Below are 23,764 nucleotides of genomic sequence, written 5' to 3' on the forward strand. Positions count from 1 at the left end.
AAAAAAAAAAAAGATCCCACTTCATAAGGTGGTGTCCCCCAAACCCAAGTGTGCTGTCACAAGGCAGAGAGAAGAGGGGGCGCTAGCTCCAATGCTGCTGGCAACATCTAGAAATCTAGACTCCAGGGGAAACATGCTTTCCCCTTACATTGATGAGTTTTTCTTTCTTTTTAGTAACAGCTTTTGAGCTATAACTCACATTTCATGCAATTCACCATTTAAAATGTACCTTCTACTGCTTCTTGCAGACATCTCAGAATAACAGCTAAGTGTTGGTTTGGGAGCCCGGGCTAGACTCGGGTTCTACCCCAGCTCTGCGGCTTACAGGCTGCGTGCCTTTGAACAAGTTCCTTAATCTCTCTAGATCCCAGCTTCCTTGCTTGCGTGCTGGAGCTAACACTACTTCTTGTGGGGAGACACTTCTCTGTAAGTCTCTTGCATTTCTGCGCATCTTGCCAGGTGAGGCACTAACAATCTTCTCAAGAACATTTATATGGGGAACAGTTTTGGAAGACACAGACGGTCTGTCTCCAGGACAACAGGCCTGCCTGCTTACTGTTCGTTGTAAAAAATTCGGGTTCCTTCGGCTCAAGGTTCCTCTCTTGTAACACAATCCAGTTCATGTAAAAGTGTCATCTGGCCCTCTACTTGTTCCCCTGAGGGAGCAGTGGCATGCAGAGCCAAAGAAAATGTTGAAACTGGTATTGCCATTGCTGTGGGCAATAAAGTTCTTTCTTTCTTTCTGACCCAGGCATCAGTTAGTTGCATCCTGCCAGCATCCACGAAATTGTGGCAGGCGACCTTGTTAGTTTCCCATAGGACATAATCCCAGAACCGTCATGATTTGTGCTACTACCCCTCTCATGGGGCTGTAGTCAATATTAAAAAAGATGATGTCAATGCTGATAGGCACATTCACACATAATAAATTCTCCATAATGTTAGTTTCTAAGTATTTGTCTATCTCATCATGGGACACTCATGACATCTTTCAACTTTCCATGAATTTCTATAGACTTACTCCAGCTCAGTGGGTGCTATAGAAATATTATCAAGGATGATGACAGAGAAAATCCATTTAGTAATTTCTGGGGAAAGTCTTCATGGCATCCATTTTTTTTGTTTTTTTTTTTGAGACAGAGCCTCAAGCTGTCCCCCTGGGCAGAGTGCCGTGGCATTACAGCTCACAGCAACCTCCAACTCCTGGGTTCAAGCGAGTCTCCTGCCTCACCTCCCAAGTAGCTGGGACCACAGGCGCCCGCCACAACGCCCAGTTATTTTTTGGTTGCAGCTGTCACTGTTGTTTGGTGGGTCCGGGCTGGGGATTCGAACCCGCCACCTTAGGTGTACGTGGCTGGCACCTTAGCCGGTTGAGCCATAGGCGCCGAGCCATATCCATTTTTTTTTTTTTTTTCCCCTCCTAAAACAGAACACTTACCTTCTTTCAGGATCCACTATCCACTCTCCTTCCCATTCCCAGCCTTTCGGAGGCAAAAAGAATTCCCTCTTGAGCTTTATTTTTCCTGTCACATCAGAAAATTTATGACGTCTCACTAATCCAGAGGTGCCCCATTTTCCAAACATGAGAGCTTGGTTTTCATACTATTAAAAAGAAAAGAAATAAAATGGGAGAAATATCATCACAGAGCAAGAACCAAAGCCAGCCCACAAATTTTCAAGTCATTTAGGACTTAGGGTAGAAAACCACCGAAAGCAAAAAAGCTTTATGCTCAGAAGATACAGATCTAACTGGGGCTCTTACTGATTTTGCAACTTTAAATAATTCATCTTTCTAAGGCTTGGAGTTCTCTGCTGAAAACCAGGGATAACACCACCGCTCTTGCAGAGTTGTTCTGTGGTTCAAATGTGCAACTGTTTATGAAAGTGCTTTGTAAATAGCGGTATAGCAAGCTACTTGTTTCTATTATTATTTTGAAAGGTTCAAAATAGTTCTCTGAACCTTTTATTTTTTTTTTTAATTTCAGGTTAATGTGCAGGTACAAACAACTAGGTTATAATATTTGCATCTGTTAGGTAGAGCCCCTCTCGTAGTTGTGTCCCACACTCAAGAGTGTGCCATGTACCCTTACTTTGTGCCCCTTAGGTGGGAGCCCCTCCCTCTTTCACTCTCTCACTCCCCCAACTTGAATTGAATTGTATTTTTCTCTTATGTGGGTGCGTACTCAATAGTCTACTGGCTTCATATCAGTATTGAGTACATTGAATACTTTCTTTTCTATTTTTTTTTTTTTTTTACTAAGAATGCTTTGACTCCATCTAGGTTAATACAAAAGATCTATTCATCCATTTTCTTATGGATGAATAGTATTCCATGGTAGACATCATACCACAGCTTATTAATCCAGTCCCGTGTTGATGGCATTTAGGATGTTTCCTCATCTTGGCAATTGTAAACTGAGCTGCAATAAACAACCTAGTGCAAATGTCCTTATGATAAAATGATTTCTTTTTCTTCTGGGTAGATGCCTAGTAATGGGATTGTAGGATCGAATGAGAGGTCTAATTTGAGTTCTTTGAGGATTCGCCATACTTCTTTCCAAAGAGGTTATATTAGTTTGCAGTCCCACTAACAGTGTAAAAGTATTCCCCCATCCACATTCGCACCAGAATCTGCAACTTTAGACCTATGTTACGTAGGCTATTCTCACTGGGTTAGAGGGTATCTCAGATTGGTTTTGATTTGCATTTCTATGATGATCAGGGACAATGAGCATTTTTTCATATATTTGTTAGCCATTTGTCTGTCTTCCTCAGAGAAGTGAACCTTACCTTTTAAATACCTATAAAAGTTCTCAACTTATGAATGTGTGGACTAATAAAATTTATTTGTAAATCTGCTGTTTAGAACTTGGGACACATTTACCCACAAGAACAATATATAATTCATGGAATATTTCCCAGGCAGTCTACAAAGAACCCTCCTGAAACATGAAGGCCCTTTATTACCTAGTCCTTATAGGACCTAAACTTTGTGAAGCTTAATTCCTTATCGGGCATGGCTGGTAAACCAAGCCTTTCTGGGAAGCAGGTTTAGCAGCAGTGGCAGACCCTGGTTTACAGGGAATTCCTTTCCAAGTTAGAATTTATAAATGTCCGATGGTCTGCTCTTCACTCTATCCACCATAGAGAGGATCGAGATTTGCCAGTGTGGTGATTGTGGCTGTTTGGGCCCGAGCTGGAATTTCCATTGTTCTGCTGATGAACCCACTGATAAGATGATTTGCATGAGACATAGCAAAGGTTTTGGCTGCAGGATGAGGAAAGAGATTCTAGTAGGGGCCTGATTAGGAAACTGGGATCCAGAGGACACAGCAGTGTTTGTCTTAGATGCTGGCTCTGAGCCCGGAGGGAAGATGAGCTTCAGGCAGAAGCTAAAGGAGCTGTTTTCACAAGGACAATGAGACTTGCAGACATGTGACAAGGACAAAGAATGGAAGAGCAAAGCATTCCTGATGCTCCTGCTCAGAAACCAGCATGGCTCCAGTAAAATCCAGGCAAGACCTTAACATGGATGAGAGGCCACCAGTAGCCGTGGAGATGGAGCCTCCATGGCTCTGAGGGCTGTGGCCCTTAGCCTGCAGCAGTGAGGCAGGGCGATAAGACAAAAATATTCCATGAACAAGCACATGTGAAGCACCTCACAGACCCCCAGAAATTGTGAGGGGAAATTTTACAGATAACTAAATTCTGGTATTAGCACATGAAAGCAAAACCCAGCCAAACTCCTATTATTATTAATATGTCCCCCCGTATTCGCAGGCAAGTCATATACTACAACTGCGATGGGTGGATCACCTCTCTGCATGAGTTGAGGCTTGAGTTCCACTCTATGCAGAGAAGGATCTGGAAATGGGACCCCTGGGCTGGCTATTGTTGCTCAGGGCTGGTTTCTCCAGGCTTGACCACAGTCACAGAGTCGGAGGGCAGGTGCATGCCAAGAAATCCTACAGGAAGGAAGAAACAAGTGTCTCCTGCATATGCCCTGGTGTCCCCACCCCACACTGCCTGGCCGACTGGACATCAGCATCTTCCCTTTGAGGCCTTCCCAATGGCCTCCAACATGCCCCTATTATCTCCATTTGCATTTCCAAGCCTGAGCTGTAAGGACCTGCTTGTGCCTGTCTCCTATGCTTTCCAATGTTTCTTAAAGTGGCCCACGGATGCCCTAGATCTACCCACATTGGAATCAGCTCTGGTGCTAATCCCTAACCTAGCCTAAGCTACAGAGTCAGAATCCCCAGCTGGTTCTGTGTGTCTGCACATTTACCAAGTTTACAGTCACTGCAGTTGATGTTGAGATCTTTAAGGACAAGGCTTGGCTTCTTCATCACCTGTAGCATTTGGCTCAGTGCCTGGCATAAATACACCACTCGCTAAAACAGTGGTTCTCAACCCTCCTAATGCTGTGGCCCTTTAATACAGTTCCTATGGGTTGCAAGCCACAGGTTGAGAACTGCTGCCCTAAAAGCTTAGATGGACGGATGGATGGACGGACAGACGGATGGTTGGGTGAATAAATTCTATCATCATGTATTTGTTCATTCAATAAACATTTATAGGGAACCATTACATGCCAAGATTATCTAATGAATAAAAAGTAAGCATGAAAAATGGGCAGGGGGGCAGACCTGTGGCTCAAAGGAGTAGGGTGCCAGCTCCATATACCGAAGGTGGTGGGTTCAGACCCAGCCCCAGCCAAAAACTACAAAAAGGGGGGGGGCATGAGTTTTCTTGCCCAGCAAGTAGATCAGAGCCACAATCCTGGCCCAGTAGTTAGGTACAGTGATAGGTAGCAGGGACTGGTTTATAGATTAGCTAGATTGAAGATAGTTTTCTGGGCATGTATTTGAGCATGAAGGTCTACTTGTAGGATGCAGCTTATCTGAAAATTGTCAGAAAAGACTCACCAAAATACATCTAGTAAATTTAATTCAATAAGCACTTTGAGTTAAAAATAGCATTAAAAAATCCGAATAACTTTACTGTTAGCTGTAAACATTTGTGAAAATTGTTTTCATTAGTTTAATCAAAATGAGACTTTCAATTAACTAAGTGGACTTTAATCTCGTTGAAGGTTTTACAAATTATCTGTGTTGTTTCTGAAAGTATTCAGGTAGCATTTTCTTTGTCCTTGGGCAAACTCATCTGAGGCTGTCCCTAAGTGTAGGATGGGTCTCCTTTGGCTTAAAGACCTTCCACCACAAGCAAGCCTAACAGATCTGAGCATCTTAAGTGCTTCTTTTCCTGGGTAGGAGCATATGCGTGTGTGAGTGTGTGTGTATATTCTACTTAGCACTTATATGACTATTATTGAATTCTAGTTCTGACAGCTAGAAGGGCACCCATTTTCAGTATTGCTGGTGATATTGGGGTGATCACGTCTTAGAGTTATCACTCAAAAGAGTTAATCTTCCTGGTGTTAACCCTGGTGTTCAACCCAGGTGTTCCATTATTGACAATAAAACCTCAAGAGGATCTTCTCCTATGCCCTTCGGTTAAGGTCCTTGGATGGGGTTTTCGGCGCTGGTGATGTTAGCCATACGTGAATGTTTCCCCTAAGGGTGTAAAGTAAAAGTGCCCCTTCTCCCACCAAAGAAGAAAAGATCAGGGTATCATTAAATGTACCATTTCAGCAAAGACGGTGAAAGTTCCTTCTGCAAAGCTATTGAACTTCTTCTCAACAGCGCTTAAGCCCAGCCAGATGTTCACTCGCAATTCCACAGGCACCTTTGGCCCGTTGTTTTTCTCCTGTGGGTACTGTGAGATGAATAATAATGTGTTCGGTTACATCAGGCACAGCATGGACTGTGACATTGAGTTCAAGTCCAAACAAAACTGAACATGCAATCACGGCTGACACCGGTCTAATTTTATGTTTGCTTTAGTTAAAATATTTCCAAATGACCCTATAGCTAAGATTAAAATAACTAAAGCAGTGAATCTTAGAGTGTGATCCATGGAATTCTGCCTCAGACCTGTCAGCAGGTCCAGAAGGTCAAAATAATTTTCCTAATAATTCTAAGTTGGTATTTGTCTTCTTCACCATATTGACATTTGCACTCATGGAGCAAAAGCAGTAGTGGATAAAATTCCTGGCCCTGTAGCAGGACTCAAAGCAGTGACCCCAAACTGTACCCGTAGTAATAGCAGGAGTATTAATAATGGTAATGATGGCCCGGTGCAGGGGCTCACACCCATAATCCTAGCATTCTGGGAGGCCCAGGCAGGTGGATTGCTTGAGCTCAGGAGTTCAAGACCAGCCTGAGCAATAGTAAGACTCCGCTACTACTAAAAATAGAAAACCCGAGCCAAGACGATTGCTTGAGCCCAAGAGCTTGAGGTTGCTGTGAGCCATGACAGCACAGCACTTTACTCAGGGTGCCAGAGTGAGACTCTGTCTCAAAAAAAACTTAAAAAATAATAGCAACTCTGCAGTCTCCATAAAGGAAAGAAAATGTTTTATTAAAGTTTTATTAAATAATTCTCTTCACCATGCAGTGACAATGACTAATCTTATTAAATCTAGACCTCTGAGTACATGTGTTTTTAATATTTTGTGTGATGAAGTGGGGAATAACACACAAGCCACTCCTGCTGGGAATTAGCCTCTGATGGCTGTCTTGAGAAAAAGTTCTTGTACAACTTTTTGAGCTGTCAGTTGAATTCGAGTTTTTAGAAATGAAATACCATTTGTACTTAAAACAATGATTGACAGATAAATGTGGCTATTTAGATTTGAGTTTAGGGCAGACATTTTCTTGAACATATGGCGAGCTTCTTATTTCAAGGAAAATAGCTTTTGCCAAAGACAAAATTCAAACTTTCAAGTAAAAAATTGAGTTTTGGAAAATTTGTGTCTGTCACAGTAAGCTTCATAGCTTCCCAACACAGAAAGACATTTCTGATAAGTCATTAAAAAATGTAAAAAAAAAAAAAGGGCAGCGCCTGTGGCTCAAAAGGGCAGGGCGCCGGTCCCATACGCCGGAGGTGGCGGGTTCAAACCCAGCCCTGGCCAAAAACTACAAAAAAAAAAGATTAAATGCAAATGAATTAGCAAAATTTAAATCTAGGCTGGGCACAGTGGCTCGTGTCTGTAATCCTAGCACCATGGGAGGAACACTAAAAGCTCAGGAGTTCTCGACCACCTTAAGCAAGAGCAAGATCTTGCCTCTACTAAAAAAAAAAAAAAATAGAAAAAATTTAAAAAATGTAAAAAAGTAAGTTTTTCCAATATTCTATGATGAAATGCATCAACATTGGGAATATCTGCATAACTCAGCGAACCAATATTTTCCAATGATTGTACTTGATGTTACAAAATCATGAATGGGTGAAAGAGTCAAAGTTCAAGAACAACCAATAGATTTTAATGAAACTAAGAATGAAAAATTGATACGGTTTCAGATTTTACATGGCAACCTCTTAAAAGCTACCACTTGAGTTTGGTGTTAGTTTGGCAAAAGTGAATACTATCCAAAAAGGTTGTAATAATACTCCTTCCTTTCCCAATTATATATCTACATGAGGCTGGATTCTCTTCATGCAATTCAACCAAATAACCTATTCTGTCAACTTAAGCAACAAGTATTTCTGGGAATCCAATTATATTTTCTGTTAAGCAAGGTATTCAAGAAGTTTGCAAAAATGTAAAATGTTATCACTCTGCTTTCCGACTTTTTACAAAAAATATAGTTATAATTCATAAAAATATATAATTTATGTTAACATTTTAAATTAAATATGTAATTCATATGTACTTTATGTTAATAATGGGTTTATTATTGTTATTGTTAAATAAATTAATAAATATTTTTTAAATTTCTCAGTTTCAATTTCTTTTTCCTTTCTTTTTTCTTTCTTTCTTTCTTTTTTTTTTTTTAAAAAGACAGGGTCTCACTCTGTTGTCCAGGCTAGATTGCTATGGCATTAGCCTTGCTTACCTCAAACCTCTGGGTTCAAACCATCCACCTGCCTCAGCCTCCTGGGTAGCTGGGACTATAGGCATCCACTAATTTTTCTATTTTTAGTAGAGACAGACTCTCACTCTTGTTCAGGTTGGTTTCAAATTCCTGACCTCAAGGGATCCTTTCACCTCAGCCTCCTGGAGTGCTAGGATTATAGGTATGAGCCATGGTGCCCAGCCTGGTTCTAATTTTTATTACAATAAATATTGATAGATATAACCCACATAAATCAAAGCTCTCTGGAATCTTCATTCATTCTTTTTTAAGTACAAAGGGGGCCCAAGAACAAAAAACTCATGGAATTAATACTCCCTAAACTCTATAATGAGTATTAACAAAATCAATAAATATATAAAACATTCTCTTAAAAGCATTTTGCTGTTTATCTACTGAGTTCTAAAACCTAACAGAGAGAAAATGCCTTTGTCTCCCTTCCCACCCCCTGTGAAGTTTTATTTATTAATCAGTTTGCTTCCACCCACTGCTGAGGTCAATTATAATTGAGATTCTATCTTAAGTAAAATTTATTCTGCCAAGTGATACTTGAAAGCAGATAATCACTCTGATTCTATTTACGCCCTCCTGATTAAAGAGCAGTGAGTAAATTTATTAAAAGTTGGCAGATATCTCCTTGTTTTAAGAGGGTCCCCTGGACTCGGCTTTTTCTCTTGATTTTTATTTCTCTCCCTTAAATCCAAAGAACTCCAGTCGGGGTTGGTCAGAGAAAGGATGTCCAAATGTATAGATGAGAACTATTCTGATTTCTTTGTTTCCAGCCTGAGATCCTCCTTTGTTTCCCCATGGGCACACACAGAGCAGCTATTGATACAGGCTTCTGAGATGGGGTTAGGGGGTCTATGAAGCTCTTGAATTCTGCGCAAAATATTGGATGCACAGCCAAAGTGCATTCTCCTGAAGAAGAGGACCAATAGCTTTCATGAGAGTCTACAACTCTAAAAATATTCAGAATCTCAGCCTTAAAGCAGGAAGTATCAAAATGTTTCCGTTTGAGGACCCATTTGGCTAGAATCATAGATTCCGCTAGAATCATAGATTCCGTGGACTATGTATACTACTTTCTTTTTTTCTCCAACACTCAACTAGCATAAAGGGAAGAAACGCACTGCCTGGCATGAGACAGTAGAAGTAAGTGGAGAATCCCTGCCAGAAAGCAAAGCATTCACGGTGCCATGTTAATACTGCGGTCACAAAAACATCTTCACTTGATTGAAAGCCAGTCAACCTCAGGTCACTCTCTGGGAATTATTGCCTAAGAGGAAGGGACCTGAATGTGCTGGAATTAATCACAATCACCCGAGCCATTCAATATCCACAAAGTACAAAACGCAGCCCCTTCTCCAGAATACAGGTTTGTAGTCGAGTATATTTCACATTAGGCGGGGAAGACGTGTACCTTCAGAAAGACGGTTTGGGTTTTCCCACAGTATTTCCCAGAGGCACTCTCACCGCTGGTGGAGTATAAGACCTGATGTGCGGGAATCCGCGCGTAGGCCAGTCTCTTCTCTCCCCGGATCATCCAGATAATGATGTCAGGCATGCTGTTCTGAGGCTGGTTGCCAGGGTAGAAGGGAAGAGGAGGCAAAGTTACAGTCAGACTGAAGACCCGGCAGACTGGACCCTCGGGGTGCCATTTAGCAACGAAATGCTGTGGTGACGGCTCTGACCCAGATCCTGAGACTCATATTTTCAAAGATCACACCGTGCACCTGTGAAGCGGGGAAGTGGGCTGGGGCTGGCCAAAGGGAAAAGAGGGAAGCAGAGAGGCATTTTGACCTGACAAAAGCCCGATCTACTCTGCTCTGAGAGGTATTTTAGGAAATACTCCCTTGTATCTCAAGCATCGTTTAAAGAAAGCCACCAGTAGCAGTCAAAGGGTCACAGGTTGCATGTTTTACCAGACACAGTGCCTCTGTCTCATGATCCAAAATTTGCCAAATCTGAAATTTAGTTTTTAAAAACTTCTTTTTTTCTGGCCCACATAAGCTACCGCTTGGGGCCCCCCTTCAGTGTAGCAGAGGCTTCCTTATCTATCTTATCTTTTAATCTGTCAATAAAATCTGTTCTTTCAAAAAAAAAAAACTACTTTTTTTCTGATTATAAAGGAGGTTTAAGTTCACCATAGAAAACAGCAGGAGCACCAAAACATACAAAGTAGAAAATAAAAACTACCTATAATTCTGTGTTTTCTCAAATGTATTTCTACCCACAAATACAATCCAGCCTTCTCCTTTGATCTCTAAAGGACAGTGGCAGTCAACATTCATGCAGAGCCTCCTGTGTCCCTGCACTGGGCCACACCCTTTCCATTTGTCTTCTCTAAATCTTCACACAACAATGCTACCAAGCAAGCAGTATGCTTATCTCTATTTTACAGATTGGGAAACTGAGGTTTAGAGAGGTTGAATAACTTGCCCAAAGTTACCCAGGGTAGATCCTGGATTCAACCCAGGTCTTCATGACCCCAACCAAAGCTGACATTTTAATCCTCTGTACTACATAGATCTGCTACATCATCATTTAGATTATTCTCTGTCAGAAAATATGATGATTTGTCCCCTTTGGAAACATTTCGAAGATCACCAACTCGAATTCTTCTCTTGCCCTTATTTCAATGATATTCATCCCCATTATCCATTAACATTTCCAGCCTAGTAAGTGCTTGAATTTTATAACCTATCAGAACTGCTCAATATCCAAGATAATGCAGAAGATTCTCCTTCCGCCACTTTCATCCTTGGTGCCATTCCATAGAATCCTTCTTCCATATCAGGTGACGTTAATGTAGTTTAAAGGTCCTACCTCTTCAGTCAGCTGCATTAATTTATCAAGCCAGTCTTCAATTTCCACCAGTGTGGACTTTATATCTGTGGCTTCAGACCTCATCCTCACGGCAGCCTCGTGTATCTGGGAGAGAGATCTGGACCGCAACTTTCGGATCTGAGTGTCCAGAATTGTGACATTGGCTTTTCCTTCCGTGAGAGGCAATGTGTACCTGAAAAAAAAAAAAAGAAGAAGAAGAAAGAAAGAAAGAGAAGGGAAGGGAAGGGAAGAAAGGAAGAAAGAAAGAACTGTTGAGTTCATTTATGTTAGGTTTCCATCTTGCAAACCACATCCATCTCCTGATTCCACAAGCATTGCCAGTTTAACGTGAATCTGAGTGTATCTGGCATTGTCAGAGCAGACCTGCCAATCTCTTAATATTCATGAGAAATATAGGAGGATTGAAATCCCAAGGCAATTTTAAGACTTAGGGATTAGGCTCGGCGCCTATAGCTCAACCGGCTAAGGCGCCAGCCACGTACACCTAAGGTGGCGGGTTTGAATCCCCAGGCCAAACCCGCCAAAACAACAATGACGCCTGCAACCAAAAAATAGCCGGGCGTTGTGGCGGGCGCCTGTGGTCCCAGCTACTTGGGAGGCGGAGGCAGGAGACTCGCTTGAGCCCAGGAGTTGGAGGTTGCTGTGAGCTGTAATGCCACGGCACTCTGCCCAGGGGGACAGCTTGAGGCTCTGTCTCAAAAAAAAAAAAAAAAAAGACTTAGGGATTAACCTAAGGCCCAACAGCTGAGAAAAACTGGCTTTCCTCTCTTTTGCTTCCTAGAATCAAAATGTTGGGAGAGGAAGGGAGGTTAGATACTGTTTAGCTGAAGGGTTCTTAACTTAGGGACCAGGGATACTTAGGCAGTCTATAGGTGAGCCTCAGAAGGTCTGTAAGACCCTGAAACTTATAAAGAAAATTGTGTGTGTCTGTGTTAACATGCAGTGTGATGTAATGGTGAATGTGGGTTTTAGCACCAACTATTTGGGTACTAACTGTGGCTCCACACTTCACTAGCTCTGTAATCTTGACCATCACTTACACTTCTGTTCTCTTGTCTTCAAATGTGAGAAACACCTTTTATGGTGAGGAAATGAATTACTATATGGAGAACAGTTGGAACAGTTGCATTGTAAAACCAAAATAATGCTGGCATCATCATCGTCATCACCTCATTGTCATCTTCATCATTAGATTCTCAAAGCAGCTCAGGAGCCTCACTTGTGGAGGCCAAGGCTCCATTTAAAATAAGAACTGGGAAGTGTAGTGACTGGACCCACCAGGGCATCCAAGACCAGCCGAGCTGGGGCCAGAATTTGGCCACTGCTGCCAAGCCTCCCCTCCCATTATGGCATCTGGTGGGACACAGGGTGAGGGCGTCGCCAGTTTCAGGAAGTTCTAGGGCATTGTCCCCACCTGGAATTTCCGCCCACTTGAATTTCACCTAGCTTCTTAAATGAAGGAAGTTCTGGCATGACTTCTTTTAAACATTGAATTTCCTGCTACAGAAAGTTAAAAAAGATTCCAATTTGATACTTGAAAAACAGCTCATATCAGAAGCATAAATAGATATGTCTGTGACTTTCTCTATAAACCTTAAAATTCTTAGACATTTTCTATATAAAAGTTATTAACAAATGTTTCAGTTTGGATTCATTAATAACTATGGCAGGCCAGGTGTAGTGCCTTATGCCTATGATCCTAGCACTCCAGGAGGCTGGGGGGTTGGGTAAATTGCTTGAGTTCAGGAGTTCAAGACCAGCTGGTGCAAAAGTGAGACTCTGGTCTCTACTAAAAACAGAAAAACTAGCCAGCATCATGGCTGCCTGCCAGTAGTCCCAGCTACTCAGGAGGTAAAGGTAAGACGATTTCTCTAACCCAAGAGTTTGACGTTGCTGTGAGCTATGTTGCTATGGCACTGTACCCAGGGTGACAGAGTAAGACTCTATCTCAAAAATAAAAAACAAAAAACGGTGGCAATACATTTGAAGGGTTAAGTCCCCAAAGTGATTCTTTGAGACAAAAATAAATCTGGAAGCTGTTAGCTCAAAAGTCACACCAGAGACTTTTGACAAAACTATAGGACATGCAGCAGGAAAAGGGGCTGAGCTGGTAAACCCAACTCTGGGCATCAGACATGCCATGAAACCTCTTTGGGTCTCTGATTTCTCATCTACACAATAAGAAGACTGGGGGAGAAGTTCATTAGGATCCAGCTCTCAAATTCTGGACTAGCCTCCAGCAGTACAACTTCAACTGCGTTTTAATTACCCGGATCAACCACTAGAAGGCGCAAGAAGACAGGGACACTTAGGCATTAGGCCTGAGAGGAAAGGCCATGGCTCTAGTAGCCTGTCGAAAGCATTCAAGATGCTTTTCTTTTGGAACTTCCCTGTCCACTGCTTTATTAGCTAATATTTAAAATGAGTTTGCAGTGAATCACTTCCCCCTTTGATTTCCAAATGATAAAAGATCCAAGCTGTTTCCCCAAGTCACAGTTACAAAAAGCTTCCTGGTACAAGTCAAATCTAGGGGGTTTGCCTAACAGACGGCCATAGCGTACGTACATTAGGCATTCAGTAAAAGAATAAGTGAAAAGGCTGTTTTCAGCAATATGTTTATGAATTAGGAACATTGTTCTAAATGGTAAAATCGGTGCTCCACCCCCAGAGCCACCCTTCCTCAAGGCAGTGGGCATCCATGGATGGCTGTACAGCTGGGCAGTGGTGAGAACACACTTGCCCCCTCCCCCCCTTTCCTGAGGCTGCCCTGGACATGCTTCCGGGTGTGGGGCTCAGCCTCCCTAGGCTACTTTAGAATTGGCACCAAATCACACTTGATCTTAGCCAAAAGGCCGAGAAGCGATACTTGGCACCGAATCAGAAAGTAGAGCTTTTCCTGGTGTTGATTCAGAGACTCCTCCCAGCAAGGACCATTTAAGATGCTTGAATAGTTCAAATTCATTTTTTAGGTAAACACTAGAAACCATTCTAGAGGCTTTTATAGTCTTAGAATTTCGGGAGAAGTGCACGGCTGGAAATTCTGAGTTAGGAATAAGATCACTATACCTTGTGTCTTCTATAACTTCGTCTATCAGCTTCAACCACAATTCAGCCAGCTGGTTTGCAGAAATTTTACCTTGTATCCCTGATTTTAGAGCCTCTACATTTGATTGCTGAAGAATTGGGAAAAAGAGGAAATAATTGGCAATTGTGCATCATGCTGCTATACCTGGCAAAGGTTAAACTTATATTTTCAAAGAACAAAAATTTTAATACATAGAGGCTCAATTACAAAAAAATCAAAAGGTTTTTTTTTAGTTAATCATACTCACCATAGCTTAGAACTATTTATTTTTGTCCAAAATGCAATTAATAGGAATATGTTTAAGTAACAGAATAGCCTTTTCATATAGTTTGACCTCTGAAACCGTGTAAATACTTATATATTCAAAAACCAAATAAAATGAAACCAGCAAGGATAGGGGAGAGGACCCTAAAATGGAATATAATCAGAAACAAAATAGGCATACTTGTATTTCAGATGAATAACATAAGTACACTGAACTAACCCACATAACTTTTGAACACAATATTTTGGCTATGTCCCCTCAGAGGTAAAACAAAAACCAAAACCATGAACTTGCTGAATTCTAATTAGTAGGCTTATTTTTCCCAGTGGTTTATCTATGGATCTTACAATGAAACAAATAAGTAAATATACTGAAGATAGCAAAAGCCAGATTTCTCATTGTGGGAAAAGAAAGTTATCATTACGAGATAGGGAAGACTATATAAATATAGTCTTAATAAATAAACTGTGGTATTGGACTGGAATTGGAGGTTTCTGTATGGACTCACAGTGCTTAGTGTATCGATGGATATAGAAATAAATGGAAGTGTGTGCATTCGTGCGCAAGTTGCCTGCCGAGAAAGCCTGGAAGCAACATTTCAGTAATAGCAAGAATTTAGTTATCAAATGCCATTCCCCATTAAAAGAAAACAGAGCTCCTTGGAGAAATGGTGATTCCAAGGCTAAGGCAGAGAAAGCACAAGATAAGCCCAGAGCATACTGTGTGTCACCTTGAGCATCTGCAAGAGAGAGGTTGAGAGAGTGCCCACCATGAGTACCAAAAGTCCTCTTCATGGAAAGTCACCATCCTGTCCAGAGTAGCATGGAATTAAGACAGCTTGGAGAGAATGGATAAGAAGAGCCAGGATGAGAAAAGCTGAAGAACATCCAGAACATAATTAGAGTAAAGCTGGGACTCATTCTCCATGAATTCCTCTGAGCCCCGGGAATTAATATTACAACTACATTGCATATTAATTGCAACTTTCTCATATGAACAATTATGATTAAGTTAATTTAAACCTATAATTATCCCTCCATATTGTCTTTATAACATAAAATAATACTTTTAGATTTTTCCATAGAGTCTATCAGTCCTGGTAAAGATTAGATCTTAAAAAAAATTGCATATTAATAGAATTTGGAAGTCAAAACACTGATATCAGATGGATTTTATCAAATAGGAGTAATTCAGTATCTTTGACTTAATTAGAAATATCCCAAACACATCCTCCTTCTCTTTACCAATCTAGTTGACCAATGTCAACTAGATGGGTAATCCCAGATATCATATCTATGCAGTTTTCACTAAAGGAAACCCATCAACCTCCAACAGGGAAAGTTCCTCTGATCTGTAGAAAGGGTGGAAACTGTTAGATACTGGTTCCTTTAAGCCACTGCCACTTCTTGCTACAGTGAAGACTTTTCACTGCATTAACAGCAAAGCTCTACGAGTTGCATGCGGCTCATCACTCTCCACACACAAATTGTGGGAGAATCTGAGTTCCCACTCTACCCACTACCACCTCCCACATGTCCCATCCTCCCCTCTTCCACTGTAGGAAACTTTTACTGGGGCATATGCCTGTCCAAGCATAAGACTGTATTTCCCAACTTCTTTATAGTTAGATGTGGCTGTATGACTGGGTTCTGTCCAACAGAAAGTGAGTAGAAATCAAGCATGTGACTTCGAGGTCTCTCCCTTGAAGGAAAAGGCCTGTGTCATCTTCCCCTCACTCCCTTCTCTCAGTCTGGAGGCTGGATGTAGTGGTGAGCTACCTTTACTATGCAGACAATGGTAACCCCTTAGTGATGGCCAAAAAACCAGGAGGAAAGAGCCTCCGTCCCCAAATACCACTGAACCTCCATACTAGCTTGGACCACCTACCTCAGCTGTTCCTAGATAAACCTCTCTTACCTTGTTGACCGCTGTATTTTGAGACCCTGTGTTATGCCTAGCCTGCATCCTCACTAATACATAATTCTCTCTGGGGAAAAGGACATGTAGAAAAGATAAACTTACCAGGCGTTCTATCATGACTAGGAGAGTGTTTACTGCGTCCAGGCGATGACTAATATCCTCCCAATATGAAGTCAGGGTAACAACTGGCTTTGTGTGGGCCCAAGGCAAGTAATAATAGTAGTTCCCTGGTAGAAAACATAGGGGGTCAGTGAATAGCGGACACTTAAAATAGACAACATGTTTATTAAAGAGATGTGCAGACTGATGAGCTGCTGATTAAACCATATGCTTGGAATCTTTAATTTTATTCAATTAAGCAACTGAGGGATGGAAAGTTCTCCTTCGTCTAGGCTGTTTTGAAAGTCTAAAATACTCAGTAAACTGAGGACAATAACCTCAGGATCTTCTAGTGATTCAAGGTCACGTATCTGAACATCAGTGATGATTACATAACATAACAGCAAAAAATAGAGCACAGAGGTTAAATTGAAGGTGCTTGTCCCTGCAAACTGTTCCGATATGCAGATATTTTTATTGGAAGTAGGGTAAAAGAAAAGAATTTTCTGTTCTTTGAAACCTTTAGCTGGCTTCATGGGGTTTGGTATTACTTATATACTCTTACTGTGATTAAGAATTATTAGAATGTTTTCTAAGGCATTTCATATTTATATTTATTTATTTTTGAGACAGAGCCTCAAGCTGTTGCCCTGGATATAGTGCCGTGGCATCACATTTCACAGCAACCTCCAACTCCCGGGCTTAAGCAATTCTCTTTCCTCAGCCTCCCAAGTAGCTGGGACCACAGGCGCCCACCACAACACTTGGCTATTTTTTGGTTGTAGTTGTCATTGTTGTCTGGCAGGCCAGGGCTGAATTTGAACCCACCAGCTCTGGTGTACGTGGCTGGTGCCTTAGCCGCTTGAGCTACAGGCGCTGAGCTGCATTTTATATTTTAAAAGTGCTTGTATAAAACTTAGGTAAAAACTATGGTAATACAGTTGTGTTATTTGCTCAGAATCCCTCTCTCCAGTCTCTATATTCTCACACCATTTTTATTAGGGTGCTCTCTGTTGGGATTTATTTTACAGACTAGAATGTAGGCTCTTTAAAAGTAGTGACCATTTCTCACCCATCTTGTTCAAATAGAACTATTGAATCCTCACAACAATTCTGGGGAAGATGAAGAAACTGAAGTTAGATAGATAAGTGGTGTGGTTGAGGTCATAGTGCTGAACAGTAACACAGCAAAGACCAGAAGGTGATTTTATAGGGCCTGAGGGAGTCCAGTCCACTTCTGCTTCTGAATCTAAGAAAGATTTGGGGCTTCACAGGGGCAGAAGCTGCCTCTGGGGAGCTCAATGTTTAGCAGAGTCATCATCTCAGGGCTTTACAAGGTAGAGCCAACATTAAAGCTGGTCAAGGGCATTGGGGGTCAGCCCCTGGCAATGGGACCCACAACTTTGGGGGTCTGGCCAATCCCAAAGGTGTCTGAACTCCAAATACATTGTCTTCCTCATTCAGATTTTTCCTTTCTACTAATCATATGTTGGGGAAATGGCTGCCACAGGGAGGATAGAGCACGTGCTTCCTGTCCCGAGGGGCACCCACCATAAACATGCAGAGGGTGCCAATCTTACCATCAAAGATGGCACGGCTGTACTGAGTGGTTGATGCCAAAGGCTTACAGGTCGCATCAAACTTGTTGCCGTAGTTCCCAATGCTGACTTCAAACTGAATGGCCTCCCCAACGTCTTGCAGCATGGTGGCTGAATGGAAGACAGCGGACAGGCTGTACTTCCGTCTTCGCTGGTATTTCTGTAAAGTATGAGCAGGTGTAAGGCTCAGGGAAACTGCTTTTGCCCTTATTTACACATGAATTTGTAACAGAAGAAATTCTAAACTTAATAATTAAACACCAGGGGAAAATGTTCTTGGACCCAGCACAGCAGTTCCCCTTGAAATCACATTAACTGAGCAAAGATAGAAGTTCTAGGATGTTCATTGCAGAGTTGCTTAAAATAGAAAAAAAGAAAACAATACAATTATATCTCAGTGTAGATTGTGTTCTATCCATACAATAGAATAAAAGTTCATAAAAGGACTTAAATAGATCCATACATGCAAACACTGAAAAAAGAGTATATTTTTCCTGAATCCATTAAATATATATATTTTAATATTCTCATTATGCATGGAGAAGGTCCGGAAGAATATAACTCAAATCGTTAAGAGTAGTTATGTTGGGGAAGATAGAGATTATAGCAAACTTTACTTTCTAACTAATACATTTTTAATTTTTTGAATTGTTTATTAATTTTCTAATTAGAAACAAAATATATATATATATATATATATTTTTTTTTTTGGAGATAGTCTCACTATGTTGCCCTCAGTAGAGTGTCGTGGTGTCACAGCTCACAGCAACCTCAAACTTCTAAGCTTAAGCAATTCTCTTGCCTCAGCCTCCCAAGGAGCTGGGACTGCAGGCACCTGCCACAGCACCCTACTTTGTTTGCTTGTAGTTGTCATTGCTGTTTGAAAGGCCTGGCCTGGGCTTGAACTCACCACCTCTAGTGTATGTGGCTGGCGCTCTAGCCACAGAGCTACAGGCACAGAGTCAGAGATAAAAATATTTTTGATGCCAGATTTAAAAATAAATGAAATGCAAAATTTCTTTTTCTGAAATGGAAATCAGACTTCCTCTCTTTCTAAATTACTTATTTAGTGAGCGTATCTGTGTGAGACAGCTAAAGAGAGGGCACGCAATAACCACACTGAGGATCTATCCACCCAGCAGAAATGACCATGAGCCCTTCGGACCTTCCTTGACCAGCACATGAAATCTCTTGAGCCCACATCCTGCCCCATGTCCTTGCCCAGACGGCATCACTCCTTCTTTATGAACTATATCCCCACTGATCCACAGGCACTCTGCCTTCGTCAGTCAAACAGCTGTGTGATGATTTAAATCATTATACTTCCTTGGGTCCTATGCATTCTGCCCTTTAATACTGTCCACAACCAGAGTCTGCTCCAGAGCCCCACTGGTGTCCAGGGTGCTTGCCCACTGGCTATGTGCTCCACCTGTGAACTTGTGAGACCCATGAGTGATCGCACTCAAACTCCTTGATGAATTTCTAGCCACAGCAAGCTTGGTTCAAAAGCTGTGAGTGAACTCTAGCTCTTTAGTCCTTCTGTTTGAGATATGGAGGCCACATAAGTATCAAACTTTGGCATATGATGACTTTTTTGCTGACATATTTTTTTCCATTGCTTCTTTGCTATTAATTCAGGTACTACAATCTAGGTCACAAAGTAGTGATAACTTTCACTTCTTGGATGTTAATAAAAATTACTTGACCCCTCTAGATATTTATTAACTGATTTTCCTTTCCTTCATTATCTATCCACACCATGGCTTTTGTTCACTAAAATGAACCACGATCGAGGATGGGTCTTCTGGCTTGTGTGATATAAGAATATGCTTATACATTTACAGAAGGACTCAGTTAACCTTTCACAAAGCTTCTTCATTTCATTTTATTTTATTTTTTTAGATAGAGTCTCACTTCATTGCCCCCAGTAACATGATGACGTGGCATCATAGCTTACAGCAACCTCAGACTCTTAAGCTCAAGTGATTCTCCTGCCTCAGCCTCCTGAGTAGCTGGGACTATAGGCATCCACCACAGCGCACAGCTATTTTTAGAGACGGGGTCTTGCTCTGGCTCAGGCTGGTCTCGAACTCGTGAGCTCAGGCAATCCATCCACCTTGGCCTCCCAGAGTGCTGAGATTACAGCCACTGCTCCAGGCCTTACAAAGGCCTTAAAAAAAAAAAAAGTGTGGTAGGCTAGATGTGGTGGCTTACATCTGTGATCCCAACACTCTGGGAGGCTGGGCAGGAGGATTGCTTGAGCTCAAGGATTAGAGACCAGCCTGAGCAACAGCAAGACCCTGTCTCCACTAAAAACAGAAAAAATTAGCTGGGTATTGCAGTGGACACCTCTATTGCCAGCTACTCTGGAGGCTGAGGCAAGAGGATTGCTTGAGCCCAGGAGTTTGAGACTGCTGTGAGCTTAGCTGATGCCAGGATACCCTAATGGGACTCTGTCTCAAAAAGAAAAAAAAAGTGTAGTAAAATATAGGTAATATAAAATTTCCATTTTTACATGTACAGTTCAATGGCATTAAAGTACATTGGCACAGTCATTCTACGATTACCAACCATCCATTAACAGAACTCTTCTCATCTTACTAAACTGAAACTGTATACCATTAACCAATCACCTTCTATGTCCCCCTCCCCCTAGGCCCAGACAATGACCAATCTATTCTCTGTCTCTATTAATTCAACTATCCTAGGTACTTTACATAAGAGAAATCATGCAGTATTTCTCCTTTTGTCTGACTTAATTCACTTAACATAATGTCTTTGAAGTCCATTCATGTTGTAGCAGGTGTCAGAATTTCTTTCCTTTTTAAGACTGAATAGTATTTCACTGTGGGAATATACCACATTTTGCTTGTCTATGCCCTGACGGACCCCTGGCTGCTGCTGGCTTTTGGCTGTTGTAAATAACACAGCTATGAACACGGGTGTGTAAATATCTGTTCAGGTCCCTGCTTTCAATTCTTTGGGGCATACAGCCCAAAGTGGAATTACTGAATCATATGGGAGTTCTATTTTGAATTTTTTGAGTATGGTTTTAAAAACTTCTGACAGTGACTGTTGTTTGTGGTCTTGAAACACCCTGGACACCTCACTATTATGAAATCTCCATTCTGGTTAAAAGAATTCTTGACATGGTATAATAGAATGCTCCAATAGGGTTTTGAAACCCTTCTAAGCCTCGATCTTTCTAAAAGTCTGTCTAAAACCCTGGCTTGCAACCTAACTGCATATTGAACTATCTGGAAGCTCTAGCCCGGACATTGTGAGTTTAAAAGCTTCTCTACCTTAGTCCATTGTCACTTTGGTAGAAAGGGCCTGAGAGGACTTAGGCTATCCATCAAGAGCTCTGCTAAACTACCCACAACCAAGCCTCTTTGAACTATTCACGGATAAGGAATGCTATGGAAATTCTGGGTTTGAATTTGAATTGTGTAAAAATTAAAAATGAGGAAGTTATTTGTATTAGTCAGAATTTAAATATAACAGCACAACTTCTTCTTTGTAAACCACCTAGGATGACACAGGGGAAGAGAAGGAGTTAAACATGGGAAACAAAGTTTGACCCCTGACTCAGAGTCCGGAAGAAAATGAGTGCTATGTAAGCCGGGGGCTGCAGAGGACAGAGAAGGTCCATGGGAAGCCTCCGCAGAGGGGTGAGGATGATGCCTCTGGCCGGGCTGGTAGTGCCCTGCACACTTCCAGCTGAGCAAGCATGGTTTTTTAGCTTTCCCTGGAAGTTCTCATACAGAATTTGCACCACCGCCTGCAGAATCCCTGATAGGACCCTTACCCCAGAGAGTCTTAGCCATGAAAACATTAGCTTGGGCTTCTGATCATCATCATAACTCCCAACAGAGTGAGTCCGCACTGTGAGTGAGCCGCTGAAAATGGGCCTCTCCTTGGACCTTTTGCAAGTCCCAAATCCATGAGGAGCATCTACCTCCACCATAGGCTCACCTGCCCCAGGGTAGGGGAGAGCTGCTGGCCACAGCCCTTTCCCACTTCCCCTCTGCCTGGGGCACAAAGAGGTGGAGAGAGGAAGGAACAAAGCTCCCTTTAGAGAAGTCCAGAGCCCCAGCTTTTGTTCTGGACCCACCCTCAGTAGCATGAACACAAAACTGCCTACAACACGGGAGTGAAAGCCTATAAGTTATGGTCTGTTGGACACCATGGATGCTTCTTTGGGTAGGGCCTTGGAGCTCTCTTCCTGATCATCGGTGACTAGTGCATGCTGTAGAGAAGGAGGGATGGAGTAGTTTCAGAAGTAAGTTTGGGGTGGGAGGTGATTTTTGTTAAGGAGAAGACTGGTAAAGACTGTCAGAGAATCGCCAATTTAGCAGCCATCTTGTTACTATTCTTGAAAATGGCTGTGGTCAGTGACAAGGAGACTAGGTGCCACAGTTTGCCCAACTTGCCACCTTTGGTCTGTTAACTAAACACGGCTGGAGCAGTGGAGCAGTGGAGCAGGTACAAGAATCTGAAGGCGCTGTTTCTAGCACTAGTTGCTGAGCCTCACTGGGGGCCAGAACAGTGGGAGATTTCAGGAGGTTCTAGCTGAGCAGGAGAAGGTTCACAGGGAGGCTCTCAACATACTGTTCACATGTTATGGGCTTTTATGTTGTTGGCTATTTTTATTTTGTGCTTTTATTTTTACTAAAGTCCATGAAACAAGCTTCTTTGCCTATGTGTATTGAATTATTTGTAGTTCACTTGCTCTTGAAATAGCACACAAGAAGACTGGGAGGAAGAGCAGGGAGGAAGTAATCCAAGAATAGATCCCAGATCACAGAGACAGAAGCTCGGTCCTCTGGTGGCAGGGTAGAGGTCCAGAAGCCAGTGGGTGTTGGAAGGCTCCTCGGTTTGTAACACTTGATCTACCTGCCTGATTCCTCCTGTGCAGGTGGCCGAGATGGACATGCTGCATCTGTCCTGCGCTGCAGTATCTCCTGACCAGGCCAACCTGGAGCAACAGATCAGCTCTGTGCTAGGAAGGTGGGGCCACTTGGCTCTTTGGCAACCAGCCTGCCCTTTGCTGCATTCTTTTCAGCCCTACTAAAAAGTTTTGTTATTTGCATATGACTCAGAATGTGAGACCTGCATAAGATGGATGGGGGTCATGATTACCTTCTAGGTCGACTGAACTCATTTAATCCTCTGTCAGGGTGGCACAGACCTGTTCCTCTCACTCTCTCTGGGGGCTCCTGGGGGCTTAAGTGTGCCCACGTCCTCAGACTCTCAGCCCTTCTCCTGCTTTGCAATGCTGTCAGATTTTTTCATTTTTGCTTCATCTCCTTTTTGTTTTTATTAAACTTATTTAATAAAGAAGATAAGCTATTTTGTTCTTTCTGTTTAATCATTTGGAGCAAAGAGAACTAATGCTGTTTTCTATACTAATTAATAAAAATCTTGTTTTTAATACTCTTGACACATTTATGAACTGGTACGTTGTTGGTGCTTTTTATTTTTAGCTTTTATATTTACTAAATTCATGAAATAAGCTTCTTTGCTTGGAAGTATTGAATTATTTGTAATAAAGAAAATTAATCTGGTTTTGCATTCCAGTTAATAAAGGGCTTTTCCTTTATACACTGGTTTCCCCCTTGCCTCCTCTCCTAATTACAGTTGTTTAAAACTATGAGAAGCATCTTCTGGTGATGGAAGCAGATAAGGAGGCACCATAATGGTGGAAGGTCCATGAAGGCATTTCTGTAAAACCCTGAATTCCAGCCAACATCCTTAAGAGCCAACTCGTCTTTAACTACTCATGTCAAGAACCACCACGCCATGACCATGTTTTTCCATGGGCCTTCACGTGGTGTCTAGCCATGCTCCTGCATGATCCAGGCAGTAAATAGCCTCTAAGCTGACCTATTTTTCCACTCACCCTCTCCTCATTTTCCTTTTTCTTAATTTGCCCTCAAGATCTGTCACAATCCCTGAACTTTAGAATGAA

The 23,764-nt window shown here is 41.9% G+C and overlaps 1 protein-coding gene across 1 annotated transcript in view; it reads right to left on the reverse strand.

The window, feature by feature from the left end:
• The window catches only part of MYOF (myoferlin), a 162,316-nt gene that overhangs the window by 50,335 nt on the left and 88,217 nt on the right, over positions 1 to 23,764 (reverse strand). The window contains exons 20-26 of the mRNA XM_012801428.2: positions 17,776 to 17,953; positions 16,199 to 16,323; positions 13,893 to 13,999; positions 10,806 to 10,998; positions 9,400 to 9,555; positions 5,647 to 5,778; positions 1,439 to 1,602 (exon numbers count right to left, since the gene is read on the reverse strand). Of these exons, the coding sequence (XP_012656882.1) occupies positions 1,439 to 1,602; positions 5,647 to 5,778; positions 9,400 to 9,555; positions 10,806 to 10,998; positions 13,893 to 13,999; positions 16,199 to 16,323; positions 17,776 to 17,953 (1,055 nt within the window). The remainder of the gene's footprint in view (positions 1 to 1,438; positions 1,603 to 5,646; positions 5,779 to 9,399; positions 9,556 to 10,805; positions 10,999 to 13,892; positions 14,000 to 16,198; positions 16,324 to 17,775; positions 17,954 to 23,764) is intronic.

This window comes from Otolemur garnettii, unplaced genomic scaffold, assembly GCF_000181295.1.
Source record: "Otolemur garnettii isolate 467f Iridium unplaced genomic scaffold, OtoGar3 scaffold00008, whole genome shotgun sequence".
In the NCBI taxonomy this organism is placed as follows: domain Eukaryota; kingdom Metazoa; phylum Chordata; class Mammalia; order Primates; family Galagidae; genus Otolemur; species Otolemur garnettii.